This window comes from Anomaloglossus baeobatrachus, chromosome 3 (assembly GCF_048569485.1).
Source record: "Anomaloglossus baeobatrachus isolate aAnoBae1 chromosome 3, aAnoBae1.hap1, whole genome shotgun sequence".
NCBI lineage: Eukaryota > Metazoa > Chordata > Amphibia > Anura > Aromobatidae > Anomaloglossus > Anomaloglossus baeobatrachus.
Window position 1 is genome coordinate 54,305,375 of NC_134355.1, and position 25,296 is coordinate 54,330,670.

At 47.0% G+C, this 25,296-nt stretch overlaps 1 protein-coding gene across 1 annotated transcript in view; it reads right to left on the bottom strand.

Annotated features, from left to right (window-relative positions):
• The window catches only part of LRPPRC (leucine rich pentatricopeptide repeat containing), a 334,390-nt gene that overhangs the window by 10,534 nt on the left and 298,560 nt on the right, over positions 1-25,296 (bottom strand). The window contains exons 33-35 of the mRNA XM_075339187.1: positions 24,892-25,016; positions 21,300-21,415; positions 1,614-1,685 (exon numbers count right to left, since the gene is read on the bottom strand). Coding sequence (XP_075195302.1) covers positions 1,614-1,685; positions 21,300-21,415; positions 24,892-25,016 — 313 coding nt within the window. The remainder of the gene's footprint in view (positions 1-1,613; positions 1,686-21,299; positions 21,416-24,891; positions 25,017-25,296) is intronic.

Here is a 25,296-nt window from a genome sequence, read left to right on the forward strand (position 1 = left end):
TCTTGATGTTTTCAAATCAGTGTTTTGTTCAGTTGTTGTAGACCACAATCTATTCCAGCCAGTCTGCCTGCGCCGGAATTAACATCTATGACGGCGACATGGGGAGAAAGACCAGGCAGGCAGACAGGGGTGGGAATAGACAGCAAGAAATGACAAACATATTCCCTTCCTGTTGCACCTGTCAATCAAATAGCAGTGAAATTGCTAGAACTTTACTTGCACATATTTGTGAAATAAAACATGCAGTCTCTGAACAGAAGCTATGCTTACACTCAGCATCCTAGCACCAGTATAGCACCGGCTTTACTTTGTATATGAAAATCCTGCTGTTTGGTTCTCTTTAAAAGTTGTAAAACCAATTGCTTCTTTGCAAATATGATTTGGTAAGTCTATGTTCTCAAATATCAAAACTCAGCTCGACTGCTAGGTCTTCGGACTTGAGCCAATTGCCTTATATATGTCCATAAGGTCTCTAGCTTAGATCAGGACACCTGGAAGTTGGGCTGGGTGTTAATAAATTATTTGCGTGCAGTCTGTGTATTAAGAGTTTGTGAAACTGGATTAACTAAGAGGGCATTTAAGAAAACGGGACTGTTTTTACACAATTGGTGCCAGTCTTGGGGACAGCTACTTTTGCATTGATTTCAAAATAGGAGACCGTTCTCTTCGGCTGCTCGTGTTGGCATGTGACTGGATGACAGGGCTTGGATCACTGGATAGTTTCAATAACCAGGCAAATCCCCTTCTCAGGTTACACTTTGTCAAAACCAATGTGGAAGGATAGTATCCAGTATGCAGATATTGTCCAACTTGTTTTAAGCCCTGGACATCGCCAAGCTACAATTTAAAATTAAATAACATCCTTGGTAGTGATATAGAGTTATATACCGTTTTCGAATTATAAAAACGCACTTTTCCTCCCAAAAATTTGGGAGGAAAATGAGGGGTGTGTCTTATAATCCGAATGCACCTTACCGGGAGGTGGTGGAGGGGGTAGCAGGAGGTAGGGGCAATGCTGGGGCCTGCGGGGCGCTGTGCTGTAGGCTGCTTTTCTGTGGGTGGTGTGGCAGGGGAATCCTTAAGATGTCAGCGGTGTGGGCTTCAAATAATGGCGCCCGGAGTCGGCGCGTGCACAGATGGAGCTCTCGGCTCAAGAGCCCATCTACACATGTGCCGCCTCCAGCCCGTTGATCTCCCAGCAGCAGATTTAAGGAAAATGGCACCTGGAGGTAGCGCATGCGCAGATGAGATCTTGGCTTGTCATTGAGCCGATAGCTCAATCTGCGCACGCGCCGACTCCGCGAGTCACTTCTTTAAAGCCTGCACCGTTGACAGTTTTTGCAAGATGCCTACCTCACAGCATCTTGGACACCAGCCGACCGCATCAACATGTTCCACCACTGCCCTTACCTCCTGTCACCCTGCTCCATTACCGCATATCCCCCCACCTCTCGGTAAGACACCACTGGATTGTAAGAAGGACCCCCCTTTTTTTTTTCTCTAAATATGGGGTGCGTTTTATAATTCGAAAAATACTGTTCCACCATTGGCATCAAGCAAAAGAAGAAAAAATATAAAAAAACATTGCATAGATTGAGGAACCCAAGACATACCTCATTGCGTCCCAACCGTCTGGTAATGTGGCGGGTCAATATCGCTCTCTGCTCCGCGATAGCGCTGCATCTCTGGAATACAAACGCAAAATAGTAATACATTGGCTAGGTATGATGCAAGAAATTCGCCATTTAAGGGAAACAAAAAACAAACAAAAATGCAAAACAATAGAAAACATTGTGTGTTAACCAATGTGTCGGATGAGTGAATGCAAACAGTAAAACTCTGCTTAATCACGCCGATCTGTCAGAAATACGTCCTTGGCACTGCACGTTGTAGGTTTGCTTAAAAGAAAAAAAAAAAATTATAAAATAAACCAGTGCTTCAGTCGAAGCAAGAAATGAGGTTTAGGGACTGAAAAAGAAAGACGGGAGGGGGGGGGGGAAGGAATTCTATTCATCTCCAATTATACTGCCAAGCATTCATAAGTGAGCTCGGGATCATAAGGTTAATTATACATTTAATAAGGTGTCAGGGAGATAACTGTTCGTTTCTTTAAAAAAAATTAAAATGTACAAAGCAAGTTCCCTTTAAAGTATAATTACCTACACTTATGCATACAAAAGGACTGATTTCAATCTGTTTTATAAAAGCTTTTCAATGCAACAGACAGTTCTTAAGAGAGAGAGACAAAAGTTAAAGTTAAAAAAACAAAACTTTACATGACAAGCCGGAAAAATCAAGTGTCTGCGCTACACGGTGACGTGATGTACAGTCAATCACCGCAAGACAATATTATATATTATATACATTATTACACGCGCTGTTGTCACCTGGAAATCACATTTTGATGATAAGACACTGTATGTTTCTTCTGCATGAACGATCTGCTGTTGCAGCCCACTTAAAGGTGATCTCCTGCTATAGATTCCAAGGATATATGGAGTCACTGAGAATATATAGGTTGTCCAGACTTGCGTATTTATGACTTCTCCTCGGGATAGGTCATCATTATCAGATTAGTGGGGTTCTGATCTAGCTGATAACTTAAGCTATAGCCAACAAACGTTTACACTGTATCAGGCTAGAACCACAATGCTCTACTGAGCTCTGCTGTTCCAGCTACTCCAGCGGCGACCCCCTCCAGGTATTAATTGGCAGGGCTGCCGCGTGTGAGCCCCAACTGATCTGATACTGAGAAACTATCGTTCTAACAGGTCATTAATATTTTAGTGCCCTTCAATTATCTTAACTTACTGACTCTTTAAAAATATTTTAGCGCCCTTCAATTATCTTAACTTGTTGACCCCTTCAATGTTTCCCTACATGCAAAAAGTTGCAACAACAAAAATACGACAATGCAACATATTTACGCCAACACTAACAATACATAATTTTCCCCAAAAACCATGCTTCAGCAAGGACCGGACTACCCACCATTGCTTTCCTACTGCAGATGTAACAGGACTGACTGCAAGCCATGGATTCCCAACTTCTCACTTATCAAAATTCGTATTAATTTTTTAACTCATGTTTTACATGGGACTGCGAGAAAGGTCTTATGTGGGAATAAACAAAGCACCAGATGTCTAAGCTTCTCAATGTGGCTTTTCAATGCTTTTCAAAGGGAGGCGGCTGATGGACAAGTCTGGTCACATGCTGCTCCATCAGCGGTCATTTTAAGAAACAGGATATCTGTGCTGTCAAATAAGAAAGAGGAGAACCTGTAATATGGACATGTTAGTGTTGCACAAAATCATATCTGCCATTAACCTACCCTGGAAGCAGAGCCATGGAGTCAGAGTCGGGGGGGCGGTAGTTGAAAAATCAACTAAAGGTTGGAGGAGGGGAAATCAGAGCCGGGGGTGGGGGTTGGGGTGAAGTCAGGGCCGGGGGAGTTAAGAGTCGGGGTAAGGGAAGTTTGTCAGAGCAGGGTGGGAATGTAACGGCCCAGGGGAGTCAGAGTCGGGGGGGGTGTCAGTCTATGGGGAGTAGTCAGAGTCTGGGGGGCAGGAACCATCAGACTCTGGGGGGCAGGAACCATCAGACTCTGGGGGGCAGGAACCATCAGAGTCTGGGGGGCAGGAACCATCAGAGTCTGGGGGGCAGGAACCATCAGAGTCTGGGGGGCAGGAACCATCAGAGTCTGGGGGGCAGGAACCATCAGAGTCTGGGGGGCAGGAACCATCAGAGTCTGGGGGGCAGGAACCATCAGAGTCTGGGGGGCAGGAACCATCAGAGTCTGGGGGGCAGGAACCATCAGAGTCTGGGGGGCAGGAACCATCAGTCTGGGGGGCAGGAACCATCAGAGTCTGGGGGGCAGGAACCATCAGAGTCTGGGGGGCAGGAACCATCAGAGTCTGGGGGGGGGAGGAACCAGAGCCGGGGGGGGAGGAATCAGAGCCGGGGGGGGAGGAATCAGAGCCGGGGGGTGGAATCAGAGCCGGGGGGGGGGGGGGGGGGGGAGGAATCAGAGCCGGGGGGGGGGGTAAGTTTGTCAGAGCCGGGGGGGGGGGGGGGAAGGGGGAGGGAGTCAGAGCCTTGTCTTACTGACTGCACAGCCCTGCCTTAATGGGAACCTGTCACCAGTATTATCCTACCCAGAGAGCAGTAGGACGTATGGGCAGGGAACTTGATTCCAGCGATGTGTCACTTACTCAGCTGCTTTCTGCAGTTTTGAAAAAATCAATGTTTTATCTGCTGCAAATCTAGCAGTACTCCGAATGCTGGGCTCTGTATAACCCCGCCCACAGCACTGATTGTACACTTTGCACAGCCAGAAAGCTGCCATAGAAAGCTGCCAATTAGTAATAGCGGCGTGGTTGGAGTACATGGCAGCAGGTTTACTAACATTGATTTTATCAAAATAATAACAAGCAGCCGGATAAGCGATACATCACTGGAATCAGGGTCTCTGTCACTACATTAGCTAGCTCTCAAATTAAGTGACAAAACCCTTGTGACAAATTCCACTACGTTACATTAAACATGCTGGCCAACTTATCCAGCCACCATAATACATTATTAATGCAGCCAGAAATATAAGGGGCTATCCAACAAAGTAATTACTGGGGTATTCTCAGCCTAAAAGTGATGGCGTCCCACCTAGATAATGATCAATGGAGGACTGAACTATGTGACCCCGGCTATTTATATATCTATATCTATATATCTATCTCTATATCTCTCTCTCTCTCTCTATATCTATATATATATAATCTATATCTATCTCTATATCTCTCTCTAAAGCTATTATATATATATATTCTCTAAATATATATAGATAGATAGATATATATCTCTAAATATATATAGATAGATATATATAGAGAGATATATAGATATATATATACAGTGCCTACAAGTATTATTCAACCCCCTGCAGATTTAGCAGGTTTACACATTCGGAATTAACTTGGCATTGTGACATTTGGACTGTAGATCAGCCTGGAAGTGTGAAATGCACTGCAGCAAAAAAGAATGTTATTTCTTTTTTTTTTTTTAAATTGTGAAAAGTTTATTCAGAGGGTCATTTATTATTCAACCCCTCAATCCACCAGAATTCTGTTTGGTTCCCCTAAAGTATTAAGAAGTATTTCAGGCACAAAGAACAATGAGCTTCACATGTTTGGATTAATTATCTCTTTTTCCAGCCTTTTCTGACTAATTAAGACCCTCCCCAAACTTGTGAACAGCACTCATACATGGTCAACATGGGAAAGACAAAGGAGCATTCCAAGGCCATCAGAGACAAGATCGTGGAGGGTCACAAGGCTGGCAAGGGGTACAAAACCCTTTCCAAGGAGTTGGGCCTACCTGTCTCCACTGTTGGGAGCATCATCCGGAAGTGGAAGGCTTATGGAACTACTGTTAGCCTTCCACGGCCTGGACAGCCTTTGAAAGTTTCCACCCGTGCCGAGGCCAGGCTTGTCTGAAGAGTCAAGGCTAACCCAAGGACAACAAGGAAGGAGCTCCGGGAAGATCTCATGGCAGTGGCGACATTGGTTTCAGTCAATACCATAAGTAACGTACTCCACCGCAATGGTCTCCGTTCCAGACGAGCCCGTAAGGTACCTTTACTTTCAAAGCGTCATGTCAAGGCTCGTCTACAGTTTGCTCATGATCACTTGGAGGACTCTGAGACAGACTGGTTCAAGGTTCTCTGGTCTGATGAGACCAAGATCGAGATCTTTGGTGCCAACCACACACGTGACGTTTGGAGACTGGATGGCACTGCATACGACCCCAAGAATACCATCCCTACAGTCAAGCATGGTGGTGGCAGTATCATGCTGTGGGGCTGTTTCTCAGCCAAGGGGCCTGGCCATCTGGTCCGCATCCATGGGAAGATGGATAGCACGGCCTACCTGGAGATTTTGGCCAAGAACTTCCGCTCCTCCATCAAGGATCTTAAGATGGGTCGTCATTTCATCTTCCAACAAGACAACGACCCAAAGCACACAGCCAAGAAAACCAAGCCCTGGTTCAAAAGGGAAAAAATCAAGGTGTTGCAGTGGTCTAGTCAGTCTCCTGACCTTAACCCAATTGAAAACTTGTGGAAGGAGCTCAAGATTAAAGTCCACATGAGACACCCAAAGAACCTAGATAACTTGGAGAAGATCTGCATGGAGGAGTGGGCCAAGATAACTCCAGAGACCTGTGCCGGCCTGATCAGGTCTTATAAAAGACGATTATTAGCTGTAAATGCAAACAAGGGTTATTCCACAAAATATTAAACCTAGGGGTTGAATAATAATTGACCCACACTTTTATGTTGAAAATTTATTAAAATTTAACTGAGCAACATAACTTGTTGGCTTGTAAGATTTATGCATCTGTTAATAAATCCTGCTCTTGTTTGAAGTTTGCAGGCTCCAACTTATTTGCATCTTATCAAACCTGCTAAATCTGCAGGGGGTTGAATACTACTTGTAGGCACTGTATATATATATATATATATATATATATATATATATATATATATATATATATATATATATATATATATATAGATATAGAGATATATAGAGATATCTATATATCTATCTATATATCTATCTATATATATCTCTATCTCATATCTATCTATCTCTATATACACACACACACACATTACAAAAAATGTAAAAAAAAAAAAAAAAAAAAAGGTCTGTCATTTCCTTCTTCAAAATGTTCATTGTATGCAGGAGAGCAGACAGCTGCAGAACTAGTGTATGCAGGAGAGCAGACAGCAGCTGCAGAACTACAAGGCTCAGCATCCTCCATTCACTAGTGTATGCAGGAGAGCAGACAGCAGCTGCAGAACTACAAGGCTCAGCATCCTCCATTCACTAGTGTATGCAGGAGAGCAGACAGCAGCTGCAGAACTACAAGGCTCAGCATCCTCCATCCAGGACTTTATGCAGTTTTTTGCCCAAAAAGAAAAAAAAGAAAAGAAAAAAAAAATGACATGGGCTTCGCCATATTTTTGTATGCTAGCCGGGTACAGCAGGCAGGTACGGGCTGCCCCCAACCCCCAGCTGCCTATTTGTACCCGGCTGGGAACCAAAAATATAGAGAAGCCCTTTTTTTTTTTATTTCATGAATTTCAAAAAAAATGACGTGAGCTTCGCCTAATTTTTGAGTCCAGCCGGGTACAACTAGGCAGCTGGGGATTGGAATCCACAGTGCAGGGTGCCCAAGCTTTCTGGGCACCCCCACTGCGAATTGCAGTCCGCAGCCACCCCAGAAAATGGCGCTTTCATAGAAGCGCCATCTTCTGGCGCTGTATCCAACTCTTCCAGCTGCCCTGATGCCGGGTGGCTAGCTGGGTAATAATGGAGTTAGGGCTAGCTGTATATTATCAGCTGGCCCTAAGCCCGAAATTCATGGTGTCACGCCAATATTAGACATGGCCACCATGCATTTCTAGTAATGATAAAAAAAAAAAAAAACACACAGAAAAATATTTTTATTAGAAATAAAACACAACACAATTAGTGACTCCATCTTTATTGAAATAAAGAACCCCCCTCCGCAGTAATCCTGGGTCAAGGGTCCCGCGCCGTCCAATCCGGATCCAATATCATCTGATCGGTTTGCTGGAAGGCAAAGTGATCAGATGATGTGTCAGGTTAAACTACGTGAATCACATGACACATCAGCTGATTGTATAAAAGCCGATTATACAATCAGCTGATGCATCAGTAGAAAAAAAAAAAAAATAATACTCACTTATGTGCTGTGCTGATTACCGGCAGCTCCTGGAGCGATCGATTGGACAGGAGGCTGATCCTGTCCGATCGCTGTAGGAGCTGCCGGTAATCAGCTGATGAAGTCCCCTGACGGCAGGATCAGCTGATAGCCGGCCGGGCGCGAAAAAGCCGGCGAGACTACGATCAGCTGATGCGTCAGGTGACTGCATCAGGTGATCCACCGCCAGGTCCTGCAAGCAAGGTCCTGCCCCGGGGAGACTGCACACAGCCAGAGCGGCGGTACCGAGACAGGGGCTGGGAGCGGGCATGGCACCGGGACCCTGCAGACAGGTGAGTATATATGACATTTTTTTTTTCTACTGTTCACTTTGGTTTTCGCCGCTGCCTCCACCTCCCGCCCAGACACGGCGCCGCACGGAGCTGACATGGCACCGGACTGGAGGTGGAGGCAGCGGTGACGGTACTGGGAGGATTCATGCTTCTGTGTTTACCAACAGAAGGAATCCTCTTCCTGTACACGTCACTGTAGTACCCACCCCTTGCGTTTATAGCTGCGTTTTTAGTCATAGAAATGCGGCTATATGCGTTTTTCATTGCGTTGTTGAACATCTCATTGAACTCAATGGGTGAAGAAGGGAATTTTGTTTACTTACCGTAAATTCCTTTTCTTCTAGCTCCAATTGGGAGACCCAGACAATTGGGTGTATAGCTATTGCCTCCGGAGGCCACACAAAGTATTACACTTAAAAGTGTAAGGCCCCTCCCCTTCTGGCTATACACCCCCAGTGGGATCACTGGCTCACCAGTTTTAGTGCCAAAGCAAGAAGGAGGAAAGCCAATAACTGGTTTAAAGACCAATTCAATCCGAGGAAACATCGGAGAACTGAACCATACCACATGAACAACATGTGTATCCGAAAAAACAGAAAAACCCCGAGAAAACAGGGCGGGTGCTGGGTCTCCCAATTGGAGCTAGAAGAAAAGGAATTTACGGTAAGTAAACAAAATTCCCTTCTTCTTTTTCGCTCCTAATTGGGAGACCCAGACAATTGGGACGTCCAAAAGCAGTCCCTGGGTGGGTAAAAGAATACCTCGTGATAGGGCCGTCAAACAGCCCTTTCCTACAGGTGGGCAATCGCCGCCTGAAGGACTTATCTACCTAGGCTGGCGTCTGCCGAAGCGTAGGTATGCACCTGAAAATGCTTGGTAAAAGTATGCAGACTCAATCAGGTAGGTGCCTGACACACCTGCTGAGCCGTAGCCTGGTGCCGTAATGCCCAGGATGCACCCACGGCTCTGGTAGAATGGGCCTTCAGCCTTGAGAGAACCAGAAGCCCAGTAGAACTGTAGGTTTCAAGAATTGGTTCCTCGGTCCCCCGAGCCAGGGTGGATTCAGAAGCTTGCGACTGTTTACGCCGACCAGCGACAAGGACAAAGAGTGCATCCGGGTGGCGCAGGAGCGCCATGCGGGAAGTAGAACCTGAGTGCTCTCACCAGAACCAACAGATGCAAATCCTTCTGAAATTGATGGACTGGACGAGGACACAAAGAAGGTGAGGTGATATCCTGATTGATATGAAAGTGGGATACCACCTTAGGGAGAAATTCCGGAATCGGACGCAGAACTATCCTGTCCTGGTGAAGGACCAGGAAGGGAGATTTGTATGAGAGCGTTGCTAGCTCGGAAACTCTCCTAAGAGACGAGACCGTTACTAGAAGGCCACTTCCCGAGAAAAGCGGGAAGGGAGACCTCTTTCAAAGGCTCGAAAGGCGGCATCTGGAGAGCAATTAGAACCTTGTTCAGATCCCAGGGCTCTAACGGCCGCTTGTACGGAGTGCTGAGACGACAAACTCCCCGTAGGAACGTGCGTACCTGAGGAAGTCGTTTCTGAAAAAATACAGATAGCGCTGAGACTTGTCCCTAAAGGGAACTGAGCGACAACCCTTTTTCCAACCTAGATTGCAGGAAGGAAGGAAACATAGACGATGCAACCGGCCAGGGAGAAACACCCTGCGCCGAGCACCGAGATAAGAATATCTTCCACGTCCTGTGGTCAATCTTGGCGGACGTTGGTACGCTAGCCTGTCTCATGGTGGCAACCACGTCCTGAGGTAATCCTGACGACCCTAGGTTCCTGGACTCAATGCCACACCATCAGGTTGAGGGCCGTAGAATTCAAATGGAAGAATGGCCCTTGAGACAGCCAGTCTGATTGGTCTGGTAGTGCCCCCGGTTAGCCTACCGTGAGGCACCACAGAACCGGGAACCACAACATCCTCGGCCAATCTGTAGCGACGAGGATGGCGCGGCCGCAGTCGGTCCTGATCTAGCGCAGCACTCTGGGCAACAATGCCAGAGGTGGCACATAAGGTAGCTGGAACTGCGACCAATGCTGAACTAAGGCGTCTGCCGCCAGAGCTCGATGATTGTGAAACCGTGCCATGAAGCTGGCACATTGTTGTTGTGCCGTGACGCCATTAGATCGACGTCCGGCCTCTGTCAGCGGCGCCAGATCTCCTGAAACCCGTCCGGGTGAAGAGACCATACCCTTTCGGCCACACCCCGGCGACTTAGGAAGTCAGCTTCCTAGTTTTCCACGCCTGGGATGTGAACTGTGGATATGGTGGATGCCGTGTCTTCCACCCACATCAGAACCTGCCGGACTTCCTGGAAGGCTTGCCGGTTGCGCGTTCTTCCTTGGTGGTTGATGTATGCCACCGCTGTGGAGTTGTCCGACTGAAGTCGGATTTGCTTGCTGTCCAGCTGCTGTTGGAAGGTTTGTAGGGCAAGATACACTGCTCTGTGTTCAAGAACATTGATCTGAAGGGTGGACTCTTGCTGAGTCCACGTACCCTGAGCGCTGTGGTGGAGAAAAACTGCTCCCCACCCTGATAGTTACGACAGACGCGAGTCTATCGCCCAGGATGGGGATAGGAAGGACCTTCTTTTTGACCATGAGGTGGGAAGAAGCCACCACCGTAGAGATTCCTTGGCCGCCTGAGAAAGAAAGACGACTCTGTTGAGGGAGGTCGACTCCCCGTCCCATTGGCGGAGAATGTCACATTGTAGTGGACGCAGATGAAACTGCGCGAAAAGAACTGCCTCCATTGCTACCATCTTACGTAGGAAGTGCATGAGGCGTCTCAATGTGTGCGACTGGTTCTTAAAGAAGAGATTGCAGCCCGTAGTGAATGCTGTTTGTCTAGCGGAAGCTTCACTATCGCTGAGAGAGTATGAAACTCCATGCCTAGATATGTTAGCGATAGGGTCGGGGTCGGATCTGACTTCAAAAAGTTGATGATCCACCCAAAACTCTAGAGAGTCTCCAGCGCAACGTTCGGGCAGTGTTGGCATGTTTCCTAAGAGAGTGCCTTGACAAGTAGATCGTCTAAATATGGGATCACAGAGTGACCCTGAGAGTGCAGGACTGTGACTACTGCTGCCCTGACCTTGGCGAAGACCAGTGGGACTGTCGCTAGCCGGAAGGTAGAGCTACGAACAGAAGGTGTTCGTCTCCTATAACGAAGCGTAGAAACGCTAGTGCTCTGGATCAATCGGCACGTGTGGATAAGCATCCTTGATGCCTAATGATGCTAGGAAATCTCCTTGGGACATTGAGGCGATGACATGGCGGAGGGATTCCATCCGGAACCGCCTGGTGTCCACGAGCTTGCTGAGCAGTTTTAGATCCAGAACGGGACGGAACGGCCCGTTCTTATAGGCACCGCAAATAATTTGGGGTAAAAACCGTGACCTTGTTCCTGAAGAGGAACGGGGGTCATCACTCTTTCTGCCTATAGAGTGCACCCTGTTTGCAGAAGAGCAGCGGCTCGGCCGGGAGGTGGAGAAGTTCTGAAGAATCGAGTTGGAGGACGAGAAGTGAGCTCTATCCTGTACCCGTGAGACAGAATGTCTCACACCCAACGGTCATTGACCTATGGCAGCTAAATATCGCCAAGGCGGGTGAGCCTGCTACCGACCGAGGATGCGGAGAGAGGAGGCCGCAAGTCATGAGGAAGCCGCCTTGGAAGCGGGTTTTCAGACTGTCTCTTTTTTGGGCGTGACTGAGCCCGCCAAGAATCTGAGCTCCTCTGATCCTTTTGAGTCCACATTGGACGAGGAAAAATGGGACCTGCCCGAGCCTCGAAAAGACCGAAACCACGACTGCCTCCTGCTCTGTTGGGGTTTGTTGTGTCCGGGCTGAGGAAAGGATGAATCCTTACCCCTGGACTGTTTAATGGTTACATCCAAACGCTCACCAAACAGTCGGTCAGCAGAAAAAGGCAACTGGTTAAGCAACCTTTTTTGGAAGCAGAATCTGCCTTCCATTCACTTAACGAGCAGACCAGGCTCTGCTTAAAAACACGGAGCAGCGGAGGCTACTGCCGTACGGTTCGCAGAGTCTAGGGCAACCTGAATCGCGTAAGAAACAAATGCAGACATTTGAGAGGTTAAGGATGCCACCTGCGGCACAGATGTACGTGTAACCGTGTCAATCTGTGTAAGACAAGCTGAAATAGCTTGGAGTGCCCCAAGGGTGAGAATGCTGGAGCCAACGGTGCGCCGACAGTCTCATAGATGGATTTAGACCAGAGATCCATCTGTCTGTCAGTGGCATCTTTAAGTGCAGCTCCATCTCCCACTGCAACTATGGATCTAGCTACAAGCCTGGAGATTGGAGGATGCCGCTTGGGACACAGGGTCCAGTCCTTGACCACGTCAGGGGGCAGGGATAACGTGTATCCTAAGCCGTTTGGAGAAGCGCATATCTGGATAAGTGTGGTGTTCCTGGACTGCCTCTCTGAAGGCAGAGTGGTCCAGAAAAATACGTGAAGCTGACTCCTCCACTGGAGGAGCTGGGTGAGAAATAACCAACATTCTATTGATGGACGCTATAAGATTATTCACTATGGCGTCACCATTAGGTGTATCCAGATTGAGAGCGGTCTCAGGATCAGAATCCTGAGCCGCTACTTCCGCCTCATTACACAGAGTCCTTCTGCTAGGACCCTGATGAAACCGAGGGCCGCTCATAGTGAGCCCGCTTAGGCTGTCTGGGACTGACGTCTGTGCAGAGCCGTGACTCTGGGATGCGTGTGACATTCCCGGAGCTGTTAGTTGTTCACACTGAGGGGGGCCATGGATCAATGATTCAACAGTGCCCATGTTGTGAGAGACATGTCCGGACTGCTAGGCTTCTAGTATCATAGCCATAGTCTCAGAAAATCTGTCAGTAAAAACTGCAGACACCGTCCTCATCCTCTGGCCATTAGCAGAGACTCCGGCTGAGTTGGATATAATGGGGGTCTATGTAACCTGCCGGCCGTATAGCCGTACATGCTGTACCGGCTGCATAGAAAAACATGTGGTTCTGCACCTTTGTTTTACACAGAGAATATGCTGATAACTCCTCCGCACATCCAGGAGGGTATATACAACGTGCGACCAAACAGTGCAATGTATATAGTACAAGCATATCTATAAGTGCACTTCTGCACTAATGGGGTTAGCACCACAGGTGCTGCTTAACGCCTGTTGCAGCGATTGTGTGACTATCAGAATGCCAGGGTCTTCCACACTTGTCTCTGTATCGTACAGAAACTGACACTAATGGCTGCCGGCGTCCTTGTAGAGAAGGAAGCCGTGGGCGTGCCTGAGAAAGTGCGGGAATCCGGTTTCACAGTGCACACAGTGAGAGGGGTGGAGTATGCAAAACATACTCCAGCTCTCAGCGCTGCTGTGCTATGCAGCGTCACGCCCCTACCCTGACTGTCAGGCCTGTGGGCGGTAACGAAGGGAGACTAGGCCCAGAAGCCGGGGACTCGAGTTAATAAGCGCGGCCGGCATATCAGTGCTGGCCGGCGCGGAAGTCCCCGGCGCACCACAAATCCCAGCGGCGCCTTAAATAAAAATGGCAGCGGCGGTTAGCGCAGTAGTCACCCAATACACTAACACACCCAGCAACGCTGTGGTGTGCGATGGCACTAGTGCGGACAGCGCCGCTGTCCCTGGCGCACTAACACACCCAGCAGTGCTGCCGTGTGTCTGCGCGGTCCCCACAGGGACACAGAGTACCTCCATGTAGCAGGGCCATGTCCCTGAAGATACTCCGCTCCATGTCCAGCAGATACCAGGGGCTGTGGATGGAGCACGGTCTCAGTGCCTGGAGACCGATAGAATCCCACTTCACCCAGAGCCCTGTAAAAAGGGATGGGGAAGGAAGCAGCATGTGGGCTCCAGCCTCCGTACCCGCAATGGGTACCTCAACCTTAACAAACACCTCCGACATGAAGTGGGGTGAGAAGGGAGCATGCTGGGAGCCCTGTATGGGCCCTCTTTTCTTCCATCCGACATAGTCAGCAGCTGCTGCTGACTAAACAGTGGAGCTATGCGTGGATGTGTTGCCTCCTTCGCACAAAGCACAAAACTGGTGAGCCAGTGATCCCACTGGGGGTGTATAGCCAGAAGGGGAGGGGCCTTACACTTTTAAGTGTAATACTTTGTGTGGCCTCCGGAGGCAATAGCTATACACCCAATTGTCTGGGTCTCCCAATTAGGAGCGAAAAAGAAAAACGCAGAAATAATTGACATGCTGCATTTTTGTGGTCACCACAAAAACGCAGCTACAAAAAAACGCTGTGTGCGGACAGCACTTATGAAAACCCATAGACATTGCTGGGGAAGCAATGTCACTGCGTTTTCAGCACAAAAACGCGGTAAATAACGCCGCTAAAAACGCGGCAAAAACGCCTAGTGCGCACAAGGCCTAAAAGTGACAGGCTATGGACCACTCAAAAAAAAGTGGTGTCGTATTTCAACGATATGCCAGATCCTCTCCATTTGCATCTAAAGCTTTAAAGGGGTTCAGGCTGATGCATTTAATTTTAAAAATAAACACAGTGTTCACCTCCCCAGGTCCAGCACTGAGTCTCTGCTGCTGCTCTCTATTTGTTGTAGCGCCCCTGAGCCACTCAGGGCACTACTAGGTACTGCATGTGACAGGGTATACGACAGAGCAGGCAGGGACACCAGGCCGATGAACAATCCAACAAGTTTTATTGAGGTCGGGAGCATAAAACATTCAATATCCAAAATGTTCGTTAGAGTCCACACACAGAAAACAGATTCGGGGGCGCCACCCAGCAAACCGATGACAAGGAAAATGCTTAGATGAGTTCATTAAATCCGGTAGTGTGACTGGGACAACACAATTCTACGTAGCAGCTGATCTTCAATGTCCCATAGTCTATACCCGGGCACCAGGATCTGCTCTCAGCAACAGATCCTATCCCTGCACCCAACAAAGCATCAACTAACTCAAAACATGTGGCTGAATCTCCCACCTCCCCTTAGATCCACCCCCTGGATGGGAAGGGTTCACACCCACTTTTGAGTAGTGGCTATGTATGGAGAAGTCTCCAGAAGCTCATGGCTCCATTGTCTCCCACAGGCCTACCTATTGGAGTCACCCCCAGCTGAGAAGAACAAAGACATCCAAGCAACCTACATGACCCTATATGGCATAGAGTACATGAATACAGGCCGGTGGTTGTGGAGGGAGACATCGTCACACCACATCCTCACCAGGATGCAGGGCCTACCCCCAGGGACCTGGAACACCAGTGCCAGCAACACCTAGACACACCAAAACTCCAGTTTCCACTCCACACCTGGGGTCACTGGCTAGTCGGACACAAGGGGATGGACACCTAGAGGGCAGAGCCAGACCAAGGGACTGGACAGCCTGGGAGGGGACAATAGAGAGTGAGTTAGTCGGTAGAGAGAGTGAGGAGCAGTGCCTAGAGCTGGGTCGTGTAACGGTGACCCAGGGGCACAGGAGAGAGTTCGCCAGGGTGGGTACACCCGAGTACCGCTGAGACCAGAGCACCGACGGGGCACAGGGCCCTAGGTCGGGCGCCAGCTTTATGTGGCTTGGCAATTATCTGCACACTGAGGGTACCTCCACAGACCTCACTGTCCCGGGGGCACCAGCAGTAAAGAAAGGATCAGGGTTCGGGAGACACAGACCAGCCCTACAGGGTCAACACTGCCTGCCGTACAGACAAGGAGACTGCCACAAAAAGGGACCGTTGGGCCCCAAACCGCTCCATGCTACGGGGACCCAACCACACTGAGGGTCTCGGAAACAGAGCAACCGAGTCATCAAACTGGCACTGGAATTACAGGGACCTGAACCAGCCGTCCAAGGGTCAAGAGTAAATAGAGACTGTTAATTACAACCACGGTGTGGCCTCCCTTCTTAACGGCAAAAGTCTCCATCATACATCTCCCCAAGCTCAGCCCTACCTGCGGAGGGCCTACCACCATAGCTGCCATTCCCACCAGCCCTAGGGGTAACCAACTCAGTAGTGGTGGTTCCCCCATATTAACCGCAACCCACAGGTGGCGTCACACTAATGACTTTGGCTCCCCTGTAAAGACTCCCCATTAAAAAGCACCCAGGGCACGGGATCGGGAAACGGCCACCAAAGTGACATTCCCCAGTTATACACTGCCCGGGACAGAGTGCCCCATTCCCTGGGCGACACATTTGTCATTGTCTGCAGTGCTTATGTCACGTCGACAGCGCTGCAGACTAAAACAGAGCTCAATGGCTCTGCCTGAGTTTACAACATGAGCAGTTCAGAGCTACAGAAATCAATCAGTGTTTGGCTGTGGTGCTGTCAACGTGACCGGTAGCAGAAGTGGAGGCTCAGCACTGGACCTGGGGAGAGTGAGAAAGTCATTTTTTTCCCCTAAAGACGAGAATTTTTGTGAAAGAAGGCAACCACTTTAAAAACACCTCTTTTACTTGCGACATCTCCTGATGAAGCCATACGGTGAAACGCGCGTCGAGGTTGTCCTGGCCAGCTTCGTCTCTCTCCTGCTGTTCCAACTATGTCTCAACGTATTGTCTAAGATGAGCTTGCTTATGGAGGAAGCACTTTGGGGTGATCTAAGCTATTGTTGTGTGAGTCACACATCACCCCCTCTCCTTCAGCCTCTACTATACCATATACAGCAGGCTGTACTGCCATCTTGAGGCTGACTTGGGTACTGTGTGTTTTCTGGGCTAAGTTTGTTCCACTCTTTTTTGCCACCACTGTGCACCTTGTTCACTATTTTGATTAAATAAAATTTATTGGTGTATTTAGGCTGCTTCACACAACCATTTTTTGCGGTCAGGCACAATCCGATGTAAAAACTGATGCAAAGGATCAGGCGAAATATCAGTTGCATCAGTTTTTTCCATCAGTTCCTTCAGTTTTTGGACAGATCCGTTGTGCTACTGAGCATGCTCAGTAGCAAAAACCGGAATCAGTCGCTGTGATGCGTTGTATGCCGCATTATGACGGATCCGACGCCCATACGCTTTCATTGTACATGATGCCAAACAGCGCCAGATCCGGTGCGGTCCATTTTTTTTGCAGCTGCCAAAAAACGTTGCATGCTGCATCCTTTCCAGCAGCTGGACACAGAAATTTCGCCGGATACAGGTCACGACTGATGCAACGCAAGGGCATTAGGCACAATCCGGAGCTAATACAATTCAATGAGGGAAAAAACGCATCCGGCGCCGGATCTGTTTTATCCCGTATTCGCCAGATTGTGCCTGACGGCAAAAAAACGGATGTGTGAAAGCACTCTTAGCAACGATTTCTCTCTGGTTCTCTTCTTGCTTGTGAATCCCTGGCACTGACCATTATTTATACTTAACAGGGTATCACAATATTTTGGTTTTTTTTGCGACCAAGCCTGGTCTGCGGTTCCAAGAATACGCCATGTTTGAGAATCAAAACATAGGTGAATATTTTCCAAGTTCCTCCGTATGGAGAACACTTTTGTGTTGCCATCTTCTTCCCCAGGTCACATATTTCCAGCAGTCCCATCCTCCGGAGAAATCCTTCCATTTGCATGATAAAAAGCAGGCGACGTGCACCGTGATGACTGAAGCGGAGGTTTGGCTTTTCTTCCGCGGCTTACTTTTACCAGCTGCTCAGCATTTTAAGTGAATATGCTGCTGTTTACTATTGGAAATTGGTAACAGGCCTTAATTTGACACAGGGAGTCTACACAAACCCGGCAATCTGCGGGATCACTCTGATTGTTTGACTGCCCCCTGTGGGGACGAGGCTCCCGTCTGCGTCTGTTTGTGTACACTACCAGTGGCAGTTCTCATCACCGGCCGCTCCTCACGCATTCGGCTGCGCTTTATATTTAGCACTAAGTAAGATGGGATGAATGCGGTGGGATCGCTTCCTGACGACTGCTAATTCTACAGAGAATGTCGGCAACTGGGAAGAGCCTGCGCTCCTCGTTTAGCCTGCCAGTGACACAGGCGAGGAGGGAAAGGAAAATCGGACTGTAATAAGCAATCAACACGTGAGCGTGGGCACTGCTCGTACACAAGCAGGCGACATTGCACCCGCATGCATCCCCTGTACCATTAATCGGATGGTCACGGCTGGCCCTGCAACACGTCGTTCCCGGCATAATTTACAGCAATTACTAGAAAGCCAAAAAAATGTGCACAGAGTGATCCCTCCATACACAAAAACCCAATCTCTAAACCCACGGTGCTCTAAATGAAGCTTCATAGGCCACAAATTTCTCTTTTTGTAATGTGATGTCCAATGGAGCATATCACAATTGACAAAGCATAAAACATGCACTTTTAAGGACACCTTTGATTTATGTTATGGTTAGCTCAAGTTAATCAATTTGCAGGTTTTAGTCTGAAATCTTAATTTCTCCATTCATTTTTTGATACCCTGATAGGCAATTAGCCAGCCGCCTGTACCATTTGTCAGAGGTTTCTCTTGTGGGAGCGTCCCTCCTAGTAATATAGGTTGGATTCTGACATCGTTCTCTTTTATCAGCTCAGCTTCTATCCTGCACTTATTTCCTCTTTTCATTTTATAGCTGGTTTTACCTGCCCCTCCCTGAGATTGTACACACTCCCCCTGTCCCTCTTCTTCATGCTATGGAGATCTGTTCACAATCACCCCAAACGGCAAGGAAGGGAAGAGGAGAGCAGAGGGAAACAGAACCAGGAGCGCTGACAGATACTCTGCAGCAGCAAAATGGTAGAACATTTTTAATAAAGACTATTTAGGAAGATGCTTAACTTTGCATTCAGTAAGCAAATAAAAAATATATATCGATCCCTCTATCGATCCATCCCTCGATCCATCCCTCGATCCATCCCTCTAGCTATATCTATCTATCCTTTTAGCTATATCTTATCTATCCCTCTAGGTATATCTATCTGTGAGAATGTTTGCATAGTCTTTAAAAGCACCTCTTCAGAATTTAGAGGGTTTTTTTTTTCACAGCTTGAGTAGTGCTTTAAATCTAAGACTCCTGCCCCCTGTCTTAAGGTGGTTTTACACACTGCAACATCGCAAACGACATCGCTGTAACGTCACCGGTTTTGTGACGTTATAGCGACCTCCCCAGCGACATTGCAGTGTGTGAAACACATCAGCGACCTGGCCCCTGCTGTGAAGTTGCTGATCGCTACAAATCGTTCAGGACCATTCTTTGGTCCTTTGTTTCCCGCTGTGCAGCAAAGTTTTAGTGTGTAAAGGGGACTTTACAGCGACTTCGTTAGCGACTTCCGTCCCCAATGACTAGCTAGGTCGTTCTGCAGGTCCGGATCGCTGTTTCGTCGTTGGCCAGGTCTGCCTGCTTGACAGCTCACCAGAGACTTTGTAGCGATCCCGGCCAGGTTGGGATAGCTGGTGGGATCGCTAGAAAGTTTCAGTGTGTAAAGGGGCTTTTATACTCATCCTCCAATATCTTCATCTGTTATCAGTGCAGCTCCTTTTGGTCTTCTGCAGTTTGTGACCTGCTGGCTGCTCTAGTGTTTAATGGAGCTGTCAGAGGTCACATATCAATACAAGTCTATGAGAGCCTTGTTTCGGCTCTCAGAGACTTGTATTGAGAGCTTGTGATAGAACTTCTGTCTTCTGGTCAGTCAGACGTTACTGTCACAAGATGGTGCCTTGGAACCGGAAAAAAGGTGAAGACATTGGAGGGTAACTGTATTACTAGAGTCGGGGACGTTAGGTTAGAAGCACCACTCCAGAGGTGAAAAACACATACGAAATATAAAACGCTGGAATGATGCTTTAAAGTACAAGATTTGTTTTACATACCTAGTCGCTTTATTACGTAACTGCAGCATATTCATTCAAGTGAATGGAAAAATGCTATATAGCAGTAAGCGGTATACTAAGAAAGAAATGTTTCACTACTACAGACCTGTGGCCCAGTCATTCACAGAAGCAGCGATCAGACTCTCTCCAATCATGTGGTGATCACAGATCACAGAGATATTCTAGATTCGATTAAATTAATAGGTGGTCTCAGGAATCACGCTCACCGGAAAGCATTTATAGGCAACTCTTGCTCAGGAGGACCTGTAGTGACCCACAGTAGACACTACCAGAATGTCCACTGATGTGCCATGTGTTCCTCTATAATGTTGGACATTATCTGTGCCTTCTGAAGCCTTGCTCTGAGAGTTGTAGCATCTACACTGCCCTCTGCTGGCCATTCTCAAAACTACCCTTGCCTTATATGGTAAGGGAAGTGAAGCAGCAAAAGAGGAAATTTCCAAGTCTTTTTCTGACAGGAAAAATGAGAAAGTCTGTGGCTGAGGACTCCGGAGGTGAGGACTAAGTTTGGTGGGAGAGGTGTAAGAATGCTGGAGTTGGTGGGCCTACCTTCAGTCACTTCTATCCTCTAGTGACTGTGTCTGGTAAGAAGAAGGAAACTCTCTGTGGAAAGGGAAAATCCAGGCTGCCATTTATTCTAAATCAAGGAAGGCCCCGAACAATAGCAAGATCTAGAAAACCACAAACTGCTTTTAATTATTTATTTATTTATTTTAAGTAAAACCTACCTTCCCTAAATCCCAGTTGGTTTTTTTAATACAATTTATACAAAAAAAAAAAAAAAAGGTAAAAATTTCACATATTTGGTATTGCCACATCAATAATCCCATTCTTTCATCCTACCTCACACAAAGTTGTACATATCCAAAATCATAAAAATACTACAGTTTATTATGCAAAAAAAAAAACAAAAACAAGAAAAAAAAAATAAACAGACGCATTACAGGCCTAAATATGAAGAAATAATGACTCTCGTAACATAATTCAAAACTATTCTTTTGATTTTCCTAAGGAAAATTAAAACAAATCAAGAGAATATATATCATATACATATAAAAAAAATATATATTACACATACATATAAAAAAAAAATACTAAAATGGCTATAAAAATGTTATTATTGCCAATTTATGCTCATCTAGCCTTACAATATATTAAAAATTGATCAAAACATTGCCCATATCCAAAAAGTGCATTATTAAAAATTATAACTGAAAAATAAAAAAAAGGTTATGCAATATGGCAAACACATCCACATGAGGGTATAAAGAGATCCAGTCTGTGTATGGAGACTCATCACATGGTAGCAGTTTCATTATACCTAAGCAATAAGTCCAATTTCTAATCACATGCCCTCTCGCCATTTACCTGTAATAGATGAGTGGCTTCCTCGTCTCTTCCCACTCTGACATAATTTACAAAGAGATCCGTCACCGGTCTGTAGTTTGCAAACTGATTGGCCATTCTCTCTGCCAAGACGCTCACTGCCGGAAAAGAGAGCGCGTGTATTGGTAAGTAATGTGCAAGAGTAAAGGTTTTCTGTAAATACAGTATAATGGCTAATCTTTACTCCTCTCGCCCACAGTAGGGGAATTTAAGAGAATTGGATGCATTCAAAAACAGCAGCAAAGATGGAAATGCTTAAGGCCCTGTGCGCACTAGGCGTTTTTACCCGCGGTTTTGCTGCAGAAATTTCTTGAGAAATGTTTGTAATCTTCTTGCAGACATTTCCCAGCAAAACCTATGGGGGAAAAAAATAGCTGTGCGCACACTGCGTTTTTTTCTCAAGAAAATTCTTTCTGAAGATTTTCTTGAGAAAATGTCCATGTCACTTCTTTTCCGCAGGTACCTGCGGTATTTCACTCCATTCACTGTAATGTAATCGCAAAGTACTGCGGGTATACCGCAGGTAGCAAATGATGTGCGGTATACCCCCGGTATAGCCGCGATCGATTTACCTGCGGTAATGTTCATCGCTGCCTACGGTTTTGCAGGGAGCGATGTCATTATGCCAGGAAGAGGAAGCGGAGCAGAGTAAACACAGACGTCACACTCCCTGGACGCCGCACAGAAGCGCTTCCGTGTGACCTCCAGGTGCCCGTGCAGTCTGTGTCCCGCTCCAGCCCCGCGGCTGACTGCACAGCAGTGTCAGTGTCTGCCCGCAATGTCAGCAGCTTGTCACCCTGCAGTGCGTGCAGCCGCGGGGATGCCGAGCGCTGCTGTCAGGAGGTGAGATGAGATCATTACCAGCTGTGACGATCTCCTGCTTCCTGACGTCACCGCTGTCACTGCAGTCTATGCCCGCAGCCCGAGACTGTCACTAGCGGTGACGTCACGGGCTCTCGCGATACTGCTGAGAACGTGGCGGGCATAGAAGGCAGTGACAGCGCTGACGTCAGCAGTGCAGGAGATCATCACAGCAGGTAATGATCTCATCTAACCTCCTGATGGCAGCGCTCGGCATCCTCTGCAGTGACCTGGGCTGACCTATTGATGTTAGCTCAAGTCACTGCATTACTCTCCCAGACAATGGGGAACATTCTGTTCTTCATTGACTGGGACAGTGACTATGGTATGGATCGTCGTGGGACACCCCCCTTATTGGATTACACCGGACCAGGATTTGATTGTTCTTGTCAATAAATTGGTGAAAGAGGGAATGTGGGGAGTGTTTTTTCAAATAAAACTTTTTTGTTGTCTATTTTTTATTTCTTACTGACTGGGTTGGGGATGTCGGGTATCTGATAGACGCGTGACATCACTAACCCCAGGGCTTGATGCCAGGTGACATTACACATCTGGCATCAACCCCATATATTACCCCATTTGCCACCGCACCAGGGCAACGGGATGAGTTAAGGCGAAGCGCCAGGACTGGCACGTCTAATGGATGCGCCACTTCTGGGGCGGCTGCAGCCTGCTATTTTTAGGCTGGGGAGTGTCCAATAACAGTGGACCTCCCTAGTCTGAGAATACCAGACCCCAGCTGTCCGCTTTACCTTGGCTGGTGAACCAATTTGGGGGGGACCCCACGTTTTTTGTTTTAAATTATTTAATGTAAAATAACAGCGTGGGGTGCCCTCTGTTTTGGATTACCAGCCAAGATGAAGCTGCCAGCTGTGGTCTGCAGCCGTCTGCTTTACCCTAGCTGGCTACAAAAGATGAGGGGACCTCACATCGTTTTTTTTTTAAATTATTTATTTTTTGGCTAAATACAAGGCTAGGCACCCTTTAGTGCCACATGAAAGTCTTTAATGGGTGCCAGCTTAGAAAATGCAGGGGGGTGGGACATTATATAGGTCTTTCTCATGTATCTATTCATCTATCCATCTTTCCCTCTATCCATTATCTGTCTATCGATTATCTATCTATTATCTATATTATTTATTGCAGTTCAGCATAAAAAAAACGCAGGGACCAACCTGCGGAAAAACCGCGGCAAAAACGCATGCGTTTTTCCCGCGGTTTTTTACCGCAGGTGCGGTAATCTTCAACTCCCAGAAGTTTCTCAAGAAAGTTTCTTGAGAAAAATCACTTTTCTAGTGCGCACATAGCCTTAAGGGATGCTCCCGAAATAGAAAAAAAATCCCCCAAAAACAAAACATAGGGAATGTCCCTAGAAATGAAATCCTAAATATCTTTAGCAAATCAAATTTTTTTTCTGTCTAGAAAGGTAATCTAAATAAAAAAAAGCAACCTCCTTGTTAAACGGACAGAAACCTGTCTTATGTTAATAGCACATGTGCCTATGAGCATGTGTGGCTCTGTTGCTGTGATCATGAAGATAAACTTGATAGTGCATAGCATAGGTTATCAAGTTATCTTTGGGTCACAGAAGCTGCTCAGCATTCAGAAAGACAGGGCAGACAGCAGTGTGAGCAGCCTCCTATTACCGCAGGACCCTCGGTATTTCCAATATTTGATCAGAAAGATAGAGGATTCTGCTCATACTGCTGTCCACCCTTACATAACCGCCCCTGACGTATGCAGTTTGTGACCTGATAGACAGCAGTGTGAGCAGAATCCTCTTACAGCAGCACCCTTGGAGTATCCAGTGTAAGACCAGAGACAGCAGTGTGAGCAGCCTCCTCTAACCTCAGCACCCTAGTGTATCCAGTATAAGATTACAGACAGGGTGGACAGCAGTGTGAGCAGCCTCCTCTTACATCAGCACCCCTAGCGTATCAAGTATTACACCAGAGAGACAGCAGTGTGAGCAGCATCCTCTTACATCAGCACCCCTAGTGTATCAAGTATTACACCAGAGAGACAGCAGTGTGAGCAGAATCCTCTTACAGAAGCACCCCTAGTGTATCCAGTGTTAGATGAGAGACAGCAGTGTGAGCAGCATCCTCTACCTCAGCACCCCTAGTGTATCCAGTATTAGATTACAGACAGGGTGGACAGCAGTGTGAGCAGCCCCCTCTTACATCAGCACCCCTGGTTTATGCAGTATTAGACAAGATATACAGCAGTGTGGGCAGCCTTTTGAAGTAATTTTGATAAAATCACTTACCACTAGACGACTAATAAACCTGCATATTTATGACCTGACTTCCAAATAACCAAACCTCCATCACTAATTGACAGCTTTCTGTACACACTGGGCATAGGTAGAGAGCGATAAAAAAAAAAAACTGTGTGGGTGTGTGGGGTTGAGCATTAATAGAACAGCTAGATCTGCAGCAGATGAAACTGTGATTTTATCAAAATGACAGCAAACAGCTCAGTAAGTGACACATCGCTGGAATCAGGGTCTCTGCCCTTACATCATGCAGTTCTCAGATGGAGGAGCAAAAACTTGGTGACAAATTCCCATTAAAGCATAGCTACTACCAACATCTAATATTTTAAGTATCCTCCTATATGGAGCGCTTACTTTTAGACGCAGGTATAACAAAGTACAAGTGGATCATAAAATATAACGAGTCTTACTATACTGAAACAAGCGCATACATACATTTTTCCAGGGCCTCTTCCATGTTGCTCCTCAGTAACTGACCCATCAGGAATGAAGTGTAGGTCTTTTTAGGCTCATTTATACATATAGACTCCATCATTGAGATCCCTTCTTCAAGGTTTCCGCTTAAAAAAAAAAAAAATAAAAATGAACATCAAACACGGTCCTGAAATGTTTTTGTGTAAATCACGAACCGAGGTATTTTGGAACATGCAAGGTGGGCTTCCTGCAAATTTTCACAAAAAACGACTATTTCCCAAAAAAAAGCGCTGTGGGACGCAAAGTCAACATTTGGACAATAGCTACAAGTCACTTTTTTTGTCAATGTAATTACTTGGGGGAGGGAGGGGAGGTGTGTGTGTGTGTGTGTGGGGGGGGGGTTACCCCATCAAATTGATTTTTGAA